This window comes from the organism of the source record quoted next, unplaced genomic scaffold (assembly GCF_019419815.1).
Source record: "Pyrus x bretschneideri cultivar Hongxiangsu unplaced genomic scaffold, Pyrus_bretschneideri_v1 Contig58, whole genome shotgun sequence".
In the NCBI taxonomy this organism is placed as follows: Eukaryota; Viridiplantae; Streptophyta; class Magnoliopsida; order Rosales; family Rosaceae; genus Pyrus; species Pyrus x bretschneideri.
In genome coordinates, this window is record NW_025999796.1 from 482,213 (window position 1) to 493,320 (window position 11,108).

The 11,108-nt window shown below is 39.0% G+C and overlaps 1 protein-coding gene across 2 annotated transcripts; it reads right to left on the minus strand.

The window, feature by feature from the left end:
• Nucleotides 1–3,745: 3,745 nt before the first annotated feature.
• Nucleotides 3,746–10,295, minus strand: LOC103960733 (serine/threonine-protein kinase Nek5). Of its 2 annotated transcripts, XM_009373210.3 has the most exons (14): nt 10,103–10,295; nt 9,918–9,984; nt 9,723–9,788; nt 9,553–9,599; nt 9,400–9,445; nt 9,184–9,264; nt 9,058–9,100; nt 8,893–8,942; nt 7,776–7,857; nt 7,630–7,679; nt 6,809–6,882; nt 6,361–6,412; nt 5,633–6,271; nt 3,746–5,534 (listed from the first exon to the last, which is right to left on the minus strand). In XM_009373210.3, the coding sequence occupies exons 1-14, from the start codon at nt 10,198–10,200 to the stop codon at nt 4,074–4,076; spliced, it is 2,856 nt and encodes a 951-aa protein (XP_009371485.2). In that variant the 5' UTR covers nt 10,201–10,295; the 3' UTR covers nt 3,746–4,073. The 2 variants fall into 2 exon arrangements, with proteins under 2 accessions (XP_009371485.2, XP_048427223.1); XM_048571266.1 differs by lacking the exons at nt 9,184–9,264; nt 9,400–9,445; nt 9,553–9,599; ... (1 more) ...; nt 9,918–9,984; nt 10,103–10,295 and having other exon boundaries at nt 8,858–8,942; nt 9,058–9,087.
• Nucleotides 10,296–11,108: the final 813 nt, after the last annotated feature.

An 11,108-nucleotide genomic window follows, 5' to 3' on the forward strand; every position in this document is an offset into this window, starting at 1 on the left:
GAAAGCTCTAGATTTTTGGAGCTTAATCTGGAAAGCCATATGTGTGGCCTAGATTTAAAGAAAGAAGAAAGGAACGGTTGGGAGAAAAGATAAAGGAAAGAAAGGAGGGGGAAAACCGGACCAATGAGGATATGAGAGATGAGAGAGTGACCGATCAGAGAAGTGAGAAAGGAAGGAAAGGAGAAAGGAGGATCATGAAGGGAACCAAACCGGATTCCGCTTAACCCAAGAACCCGGTTGCGACCCATAGGTTTCTCTGGCGAAATTCATCATTTTTCCGATGGATTGAGTCAATCTACCACTTCCAATCATCATATAGACCTTTCTTCTCCCATTTCTATATCAAATTTGAGGAGATTAGGCTCGAATTCAGGAAGAAATGAACCCGTGGGTGTCATGAGATCTGTGGCCGAGATCCACCAAATCTGAAACGTGTTCTTCCAATTACCACCACCATTAGACTTCTCCGTAGGTCTGTAACAAAGCCCATGCAATGGCTGAGGCGTCGGAGTTGTTTTGGAGTCGAATCAAGAACACCTAAATTCGAGGGTTTCCGGCGATTCGAGGCTATTTTCAAGGGTTTCCTGGCCGAATTGGACTTTGGCCCAGGTATGAAAATTTCTCCCCTCATCGAGATCTACTTGCCTGTAAAATTTTCTAGCAAGTCAAGGTGACCGACCGCCACCGGCGGCGGCGTGTGACCAGTGGGCCGCTGATGCCATTTTACACTAAATTGATATCTTGATCTTAGATTTGATATCCATATGATGTGATTTGATTATTGTGAATCTAGTTTGATTAAGGTGCGTTACTTGATAATTATATGAATCGACGATCCGACCGTTGGATCGTCACCAAACCTTGATATGTTATAGTACATAATATAATATTTGAGGATATTAGGAACTTATGGATTGGGAATCCGACTCATGGATCTTCCCGAATAGGATATGTAAGTTACGTGTTCTATTGATAAGGATTCTGAAATATGGTTTGATAATTGTTCTAGGCGTCGATCGTTCATGACGCCTCAATGTTTGTGCTAGGGAGTTGTAGCTCGGATTCCAGGTGAGTGGACTTTTGGTTTTCTTTATATACGTATATATGTTTTCCATTTTCCCAGAAATGGTTTGAAATGGATTTATGTTTTTAAATGTCATGTCAATTGCATTGCATTTTAGTATATGCATTAGTATAGTTATGCATATTATTGCATGACGTTGCAGAAGCCCATATAAGCTTCAGGTGAGTGCATAGTGATGATAGTAATTGCAACGTGCATGGTTATGTTTAGATGCATTTAGTGCTCATTATCCTGCATCCCGGTGTTAGTGCTTCGTCCGAGGCCTGGGCGTAGCCTTCACGTGATTGTTCACCTCCCGCACTACACGCTCACCTTGGATCCAAGGCAAGTGTCAGCCTATTGTACAGACCACATTAGGTGGTTCCGACTCGTAGGTGACTTGCGATACTTCGCACAGTCTTCACATGATCGTAGCACTTAAACGTACTATTTACACCCAGCCTGTCGTATAGACCATATTAGGTGGTTCCGACTCGTGTGCAGGACTAGGTTGATGAGCTATAGGTTCCGTCGTACAGGTGACATTAGGTGACTCCAACTGGCATACTATTTTATATTGATTTCACACCTGGCTTACATCTTTTAGTGTTGAAACGTTATGACATGGCATATTTCAGTTTTTTTTACTGGCCTTGTGCATTAGTTTTCGTATATATGTAGTATTATTTTCTGGAAACTATACAGGTTTTACAGCGAGGGATTATAACGTTTTCAAAAGGTTTTTATTAAAACTTTATTTTCAGGCCCACTCACCCTTATTTTTCGTCCCTCTAGGTTTAACTGTTGAAAGTTCGTATCGACAAAGATTCTTGGCAAATCTCAGTATAGGTGGCTACCTCTGAAGGTATGATCCTTACCCACACTACTGTACTTTACTTATGCTTTGATGTCGCGTGTGAAATGAGTTCATTCCCGCTCATAGCGCACTCTTGTCTTTAGGCACTTTTAGGTTTAAATTTATTCACATTTTTTCACATCACTATACTTTATGGCTTCGTCACCTTCTGGGTGTCGGCCAACATAGCTCGATTTGGAGTTCTAGTGGACATTCCGGGTCGTGATGTGTTAACAGTAAAGTAGAAAAAAGAAAGAGGGAGTGGAGCAGAAGTGTTTCTCCCACCTTCTTTATCTACGGCGACTTTTGCTCTACGTTTTCTCTAGAAGCTAGGTCTGATTTTTCTTTTTTGTGAAAAATAATAACAACGTTCTTTTGGCAAATTTAGTGCAGATATTTTTAGCTTGGCTAATTTAGAATTGTTTTGTTACCATTTCCTTTTTTTTTCATTTCGTGTTATGGTAAATGGAAAATGCATAAGGAATGAGGCATAGGGAAGAGTAATTGAAGGATGGTGCCAGAAATGGAGAGAAATGTCTAAGAAAAATACACGAAATGAAGGCGAAAAATAAAAATTTAAAATTAGTTGAATTTGTTTTCTACTTTTCATACACTTTTGTTATCTCTTCTTCTATCTCACATCATCAATCTCCATCCATCCTTTTGCCTATCACATTTCTTATAATATTAAGAACAAAAAGTGAAAACAAATAACAAAACGAAAATTACAAAATTGGAATCAAGCCAAAAGTCACTTGTATGACAACCACTCACGGAAATTACAAAATTGGAAAGTTACAGAATTTTCAATAACAAAGGCTTAACACCCCTGAAGATAGACATCTACGTTGTCATGCTCAGATTCCTATACCCATGCCCATGGATGCGACTGAAGAGTAGAACCGATCCAATTTCAGAGTTGCATCGAAGGCGACCTCGGAGTCGGAGAGGAACTCATCGATCAATTTCCGGACGAGCTCGATCCAATAGAGAGAGGGAAACACAGAGAGGTATGGGTGGGATATGAATTTTTTAAACGTATAATCGACATGGAAGGGTTGGTAAAGACCAATATTTCACTTGCATGTCCAAGAATAAAAGTAGAAGGGTAACTAACTTAAATCTTTGATTTGGAGATTGCATGTTCGTGGATAAATATACACACATATATACATATCATGTTTTATGAAACTAGGTTTGAGGGAGTCATTGGATATTAGATTCATAATTTAAGGGGAGATTTATGTTAGGTCATACGGCTACGTGCATGGGTGTCACCGATGTGTGACATTGTAAGTTATACGGCCCATGTATATGGGTGTTACCGACAGGTGACCTTATAAGTTGTAAGGCTCCGTATATGGATGTTATTGATGGCTAACATTTTAAGTTATAAGTGACAAAGCTCATGTACGTGGGTACCGTCGACTGGCAATGTTATAAGGCTCCTTGCATGGGTTTCACTAACGATTAACGTTATCAGTGATAAGGCTCATGTACATGGGTGTTGGTTAGCGTTACAAGGCTCATGACGCTATATTTTATTAAAGATTTTGTTCTGTAAAGCCCTTTTCATTAAAACTCTCGTTATTTATTTACATTTTCTTCTACAGGAAACACTTCTGCTCATACGCACTTCCGACAAAAGTGATTTTCTAAGAAACACATCAAACTGTTAATTAAAAATCCAAATGCTTCTTGAAAAAGTACTAAGAAGTGCTTCCCAAAGAACATTGATTGAAGAAGTATTGTGTAGTAGAAGCCTGAAAAACAATAATCGAATCTTAACCAAAGAATTGTCACGAGTACCCAACTGTTTTCGTCTCTCCATATAATACCATCATTTTGTTTTATTTCCACAAAGAACAAACCTGATCAATAAGTTCAGCAAATACTTCGTGTAACCCTAAACAATAACATTGACAGCAAACTACACCATATCGTACATTTGGCGAGTAGACAATATTATAATTTGTATGGTCGCTATGTACAACAACCGAATACGTGCAAAGAATTACAAAATCAAGGACAAAGAAAAAGGAAAAAAAAGAGCGAAAAGTCGAGACCTGGTTGTTTTCTTTGTAATTCAAATCGGATTTGAATTTTCTCAAATGGCATGACAAGAAACAGAGAATGCTTACAGTGGAGAATGCTTCATGAACTCCGCCCGCCATCCTCAATCCTCATTCCTTTTAGACTCTTTGCTAACCAGATAGCCGTCTCTCTTGGGGAGACTTTATCTTTCCCAAAAGGCCTCAAAACAACTGACAGTTCCTCCAACCTGTTACTCTGCAGCAAATCTGCGGACAATTCTAGTAGTCCTTCTAGCGCTTCTGCCCTCTGCCTGAAAGACTTGACATCCATGATTTCCTTCTCTGGTATTTCCTCTTCCGTCGTAGGAGGACTGGACCTTGTGGGCTCAGAGGACTCAGATGTTTTCACTGAAGGTACAAGGCTTCTTGTCTCAGGTTGTTTTACATCAGAGTGATCTGATTTCGGGCTCACTGTCTCAGAGCAGTTTGATGATTTAAGAGCCACAGGGGCAGTCGCATTTCGCATCTCCAATTCATCCCTTACCACATTTATCAGCTTACCAACATCCACATTCTGAACCCCCATCTCCACAGTTTCCATTACTGGGTGATCACTTCCAACACGAAAACTACTATGCCTAATCACATGTATGATGTCATCAAAAGCAGGGGGGAGATTAGCTGCAGCCGACTTTTCCATTAACTGATTTTGCAAACTGGTTCCTCGATCTGGTTGAAATAAATTTTGGCTCGATGAAATGGCAGGGGCAACAGAAAGGGTAGTGTCCACTACTGGGGATAGATGTTCCCTTACAGTGAACTTGTCATGACCACTAGATGTAGATGTATGTTTTGCTTGAACCACTGTATCAGGTACACAACTGGGCCTACTTACAGGGGTACGATCGTTACAAATAAATCTTTCTTCAGAAACCGGATCAAGGAGATCAGGAGTGGCAGTTAAACTCACTTGTTCGTCACCAGCAGCTGTATTCTGAAGATCTAGAATAGCTTCAGAGGGTTCAGTTAAGCATTCAGATTTATTACCATTCCCATCTTTTTCAGCCGTTTCCGACATCACTGAATGAAAATGAGAAGCAGCTGAACAGCTCGGTTGAGACTCTGTACTCTCAGTGTGGGTGACGCTCCCATAATTTGGACGCACCTGCTCTCTCATGTCAACAAAAGCAGTTGTTGCATCATCACAAATCTCAAATCCTTGAACTGACACAGAAGAGGAGACAGAATTGCTGCTGTCCGTTTGCAATCCTTTCGAACTAGTTTCTTGATATCTTTGAGGCTCTTGCGAGTTTGTTAAACAACCATTGGGCACTTGAGGAGGATTCTTTTCAGGCTCCTGGTTTATCTCTTTTGGAATTATCCTTGTACCATAGCTCACTGCATTTGGAACATCGACCCCCGCTTGCTTCATCCATGCAGGAAATGAAGGACGTCTAGCCAGCGTAGGCGGGGTTCTTTGCCTAGGCTTAGGAAGTCCATCTTCAACTTGTTTTATAGGAACAGGGGGAGGAGTACCATCATGTCTGGGTTTAGTTTTCGGTGAGGATTCAATTATGGGTAACTGCAACAAAAAAATAAAATAAAAAAAAACAGATTACGTCAATGATCAGTTCAAGACACATAGTAGATAATAAATATTAAATAATAACTACTAATTACCTGATGCTTTAAAGGATGGGATCCCTGTGTCCGTTTTGAAGAATCAGGGATTGCCTTTGGAGATGCAACAGTTGTTGTATCAGGACTGGGCTTTATGACAGGAGAAAAATCACTCAGCTTGGGTATTCTAGACACTGTTTCTATGTCAGTTCTTTGAGGCAGACCAACCTTAGACCGATTACTTCTCATCGGTGAGCTATTTTCCCTAGTTTTTCCTTCTCTCAAAGCCAGCATTATATTCCTAATGGTCTTTGGATGCCTCGATTCAACATTAGATTCAGAATGAGGTGGTTTCATCAACTGTTGTTCTTCCACTTTTGAAGTGCACACATTTTGGCCATGTTCTTTGGTAGCCAGGAGCTGATCAGAGCCATCTTCATCCTCAAGATAAACCAAATCTGTCTCGGTAGCTTTATCATCACAGTGTGAGTCCATTTCTGGAATAGTTTTCTCAATTGAACGCAAACTATCTTTATCACTGCTTGACCCATTACTGTTTTGGCTTTCTGCCATGTTTCTCCGAGATTCGCGACCTATAGATACACGCTTCTCCGGGGAGAAGACTGTTCGAGTGCTAAAGGATGGACGATACTGATCAACATAAGGCTGCAAATAAGGGTGCCTCAAAATCTCAGATGCCTGATAAAATACAGTAGTAATTATTAGTACGCAGTTCTTGTCCTCAAAATTGTCGATTTGACATAGAGCATTGTAGAGAGAAGGCTTACACTTGGTCGATGCTCAGGGTTCTTTCTCAGCATGCCCTTGATTAGTGTTTTCCTGCATACATAGTTACAAACAGATTGATTATAATACTATAGAGCATCCAGTTTTCAACAATATAAAGCCATTATTGGAAACGGAAAAAAAAGGTGGAAACTTGTGTTTCTCCACTCTATGTCAGCAGGAAAAGCATTTAATACTATGTTAACAGGGCATGTTTATGTACATCCTTTCAAAATACTCAAATATGATAGTTTATGTTTGTGTCTGCATGTAGTGGCCTGTCGATACACACACAGTCCTTTTATGTTGTGGTTATATGCAGCGTTGCATATATCATCTATGTATTGTGTATTTCTTTCATGATAAAAGGGCATAATGCAGAGCTATAGCCCGATACTGTGGTGCAACTTTGAAGAAAATGAAACTTAAGAATAACAGATAATAACTTACAAGGATGGAGAATAGCATGAAGGAAGAGGACCTATAGAGGAACGATTAATCTTGCTTATCAATCCTGCCATATCCTGAAATACGGTGTATAATGCAAACATTAAATATCTGATAAGATTCCACAGCATTTACCCTCACACCCAAGGCCCAAGTTCAAATCCACCCCACCGGGGTGGGGGGGGGGGCGGGGGCGCTCCTCCTCTTTCTTGCATCCCTTGTGACCGAAAAAAGTCAACTAGTTGAAGAAAGTCATTAACAATGGAAGAAAAAAACTGAACCCCACAATCAACGGAATTTAATATTTAAAGAGAAAAACAGTTAGACGCCAGAAGCAGGTAGCTCTTCCCAAACGCATAAACCGTTTTAAAGCATAAACAGCACTTAGATGGTTTGCACAGAAAATATGATAATGTGAAGATCTTCATTACAAGAAGAAAAGCCATTCGGACCAGCAATTTAGACTCTAGGACTGTAAATAACAAAAATTACTCTATTGATAAGATCTTTAATTTACTTGGGGTAATTGAGGTTCAAGAGAAAGGGTAAATTGTAGGTCACCTCAAAGATAAAAATGGAAAATCATTTTTAAGTACACACAGATGCCTCCATTACAGGGACATGATGAGAATTCCTATAAACTCATATTTAAAAAAAGAAAAGGCAACACTAGGATGTTCTTCTTGTTTTTATCTACTCAAATTAGAGTTATATCTATGCCTTTTACTCTTTTGGTATAAAAGAAAAAAGTTAACTGATTGTCCATTTAATTCATACAAAAAATTACAGAACTTGAATCAATAAGATTTTGTAAGAAATCTTACGAAAGCTTTAAAAGCAGGTCGATGAGCAGCCATCTCATATATGCAACACCCTGGCAAAACAATCATCAATTTTCAACCACAGGTAAAAAAAAGATATAAATCAGAGGAATATATATCTAATATGTGTGACTTATAAGGCGACATACCTAGGGACCAAATATCAGATTTGAAGCCATAAGGAATGTCTGCAAGAAGTTCGGGACACATGTAATTGGGGGTCCCCACAACCTACACAGAAGTACAGGAAAACAGTTAGTTCCACATATATCACTAATGTCTCTCACCATCAGGGGTAAGTTACTGAACTCTTAAGAATAAGCACCAAAAATCTGTTTATTTTATGTTGAAACAGTACAACCTTCTAAAAATTAATTTCTTAAAACTTAAAACGATAAGCTAGAAATTTGATTGTGATGGAAATAATTGTGACAAAAGATTATGCAATATATATATATAGAATTTTCATCTGTTCTCGTACGGCAGCAAGCAAAGGGGAATTTTAGAAGGTAAAGGAAAAGGTTGAACAGTAGCTTGTTACAAAACCACACCAACTTAGAATAATGCAGTGTTCTAAAAGTCCCAGCCTAGGTTGGCCACTGCCACAATTAATCCCAGGCGTTTAAAAAATAAGAAAAGCCACCTCCCGCCTAGACCCGCCTAGGTCGTGATTCTCACTTAGACAAAAAATAGATAACTTCCATTTTGCATTTTATTTTTTCAATAAATTGTAAGAGACTTGTTGGATACTTGGATGAACGGTCATTACATGCTTGTTCCCCATGTTTTTATATGTTCTAGTACTTTATAATTTATATGTCATTCTATTTTGCAATTTATGTATCCAATAAAATTATGTATTGTTTTTTAAGTATAAGTAGACATTTATTCATTTATATGTTGGTAAATAAAGTTAATTAAAATTAAGTGCCGCCTAGATGCGAGGACCCTGCCCGCCGCCTGACTAGCGCCTTTTAGAACCTTGGAATACTGGTCTAATGTTTTAATAAGTTCCGTTATAACATTACTATCGAATGGTTGTATGCATATCCAGGGTCATTATCAACCTATAGAACTATATTGCACCACTGTATTACTAGCAATTAAAGAATCAAAATTTGGAAGCAACAACAACATTAATCATATCTAATTCAAACTCTAACACTAAATCTTGGGCTATGAATTATTCCAACTGCAAATGAAAGCTTTTTAAGATAAACAAATAACATACAGAGGATAAAAGCAATTCCCATGTGTAGCACATACCGAAGAAGCCAAGTCGTCTGCCTTCAAAGTTTTAGCAAGACCGAAATCCCCTGTATCCACACCATACAAAGATGAACAAAATCAGGACAAACACATTATCATCGGAAAATCTAGAATGAAGATCTAAAATTTCCTAAAACAATTTTCAAATCTATGTTGACTCACCAAGACGAACATCCTGATCCTTGGTAAGAAAAATATTGGAACACTGCCAAAAGAGAACAACATATAAATCTTGAAAACCCTAAAACTGCAAATTCAGATGACAAGCGCTAGTATTGGCAAACATACTTTTAGGTCACGATGTAGAACATAATTGGAATGCAGGTATTCAACTGCCAATAGTAGTTGTGTGAACCACCTGCAGAGTTTCTGAGCAATTCCCCATTCACCAACACAAACCGGCCATAAGATTAAATTCTAACATTCACTATAACCATCAGGAAGGAAAATAAATGTGTGCGTGCGAGCGCTTGCGGATTTGGAAAGAGAGATGAGTATACTAACCTCCTCAGGGAAATACACCCCATTGGACTTCTTCATCATCTCGGCCCTAATTAGTTTATAGATGGGAACAATGGTTTAAAGAATATTAAGGGAGTATGACATTATGCAAGTTAAGGCCAATAAATCAAGTTTGTATTAACTGCGACAACTCACATGTCTCCACCTTCACAGTATCCAGTGACGATGCAAACATAGCAACCCTACATTATGAATGCATCACTTCCAATTTACGAAAAAAACAAATGAAAAAAGATAAACTACAAATTCAATATGTGCATCCCCACACACGAACACCGATTCACTAAAAAAGAAATGTGTCTAACCTTCTCGACCCAGGCTTCCTTAAATTCGACAATAAACGGGTGTTGAATTCGAGCAATAAGAGCCATCTATAATTCCAAATTCCCAAACATATATAAGGAAACCAAATTTCTACAGAAAACATACAAATATATACAAAATTGCAAGTAGTGCTAAGGGAAATCAGGATTTGAACTCAAGTATTGAATTGAACCTACCTCTTGATGGGCGGATCGCCGGCACCGCTCCGTCTGCCGTGCGAGTCGGATCTTCTTCAACACATATCTGAGAAATGCATCAAAACCAATGAACATCAAATCTGAATCTACACATTACACAATTCTCTCTCTCTCTCTCTCTCTCTCTCTCTCCACACACATTGACATATAAGTATATAAATTACTTCCTCTTCTCCGCCTTGTGGTGGACGAGGATGGCGGCGCCGAAGGCTCCGCGGCCGATCTGCTGCATGAGCTCGTACTGATCCATCCTGGACTCCATCGCTTGCTCCCTCGATCCACTGAGATATCGAATTAATTACAGCAATGGCTCTGAAGCAGAAAGATTCACTGACTGATTGAGTCGTGACATTTACTCCAAAGCTCACGCCATTTCTCGAAACCAAATAATGGCGGATTTCGGATTTCAATCCATGGATCGCCAACCGCTGCTCTGGTGGCCACTCATTACCCAAAAGCGGTGCCGTTTTAGGGGTGGTTGGTTCAGTTGAAATGTGTGTATTATCTGAATATGGTTAGTGGCTAATCATGGTGTCAAGAAAACTGTAGCCAACTTTCTAAGTAAAAACACTCTCTTGCTTTCTCTCTCTCACTCTCACTCTCACTCTTTCTCTCTCCTCTCTCCCCTCTCCCCTCTCCCCTCTCCCCTCTCCCTCTACTTTTGGATTGAGAGAGTGAGGGGGACTTGTGTGAGAGTGCGATTGTGGGTACTGGGCGTGCTGCTGCCTTCTACGCCGACACAGGTGGCTGTCCCACTTCTACATTTTTTTCTATTCTTCTTTTGTGCTTATTTATTTAATTTCGTTATCCAACTTAAGTTATTTCCTTACAATTAAGCACTTGATGTACCAAATTACGATTGGTTTGGCATTGCTGAAATTATTTTAATTTTTTTTTTTTTTAATTTGAGTTAAAATTGTGTTTGGTAAATGAAAAAAAAATGTGCGTTTTGTCAAAATCATGGTTCAAAAACAATATAAAGTATAAGCAACTCTACTCCTGCTTCTGAAAACAGAGTTGTTTTTTTTTCACAGCACAACAACTTCAAACTTGCCTTTAGTATTACGGTCTACTGATATATTTCTCTACACTAGTAAGTGAGAGATTTTAGGTTCAATTCTCGTCAAAAGTAAATTTGAACAAGAATCAAAACACATTATTACTAGCTCA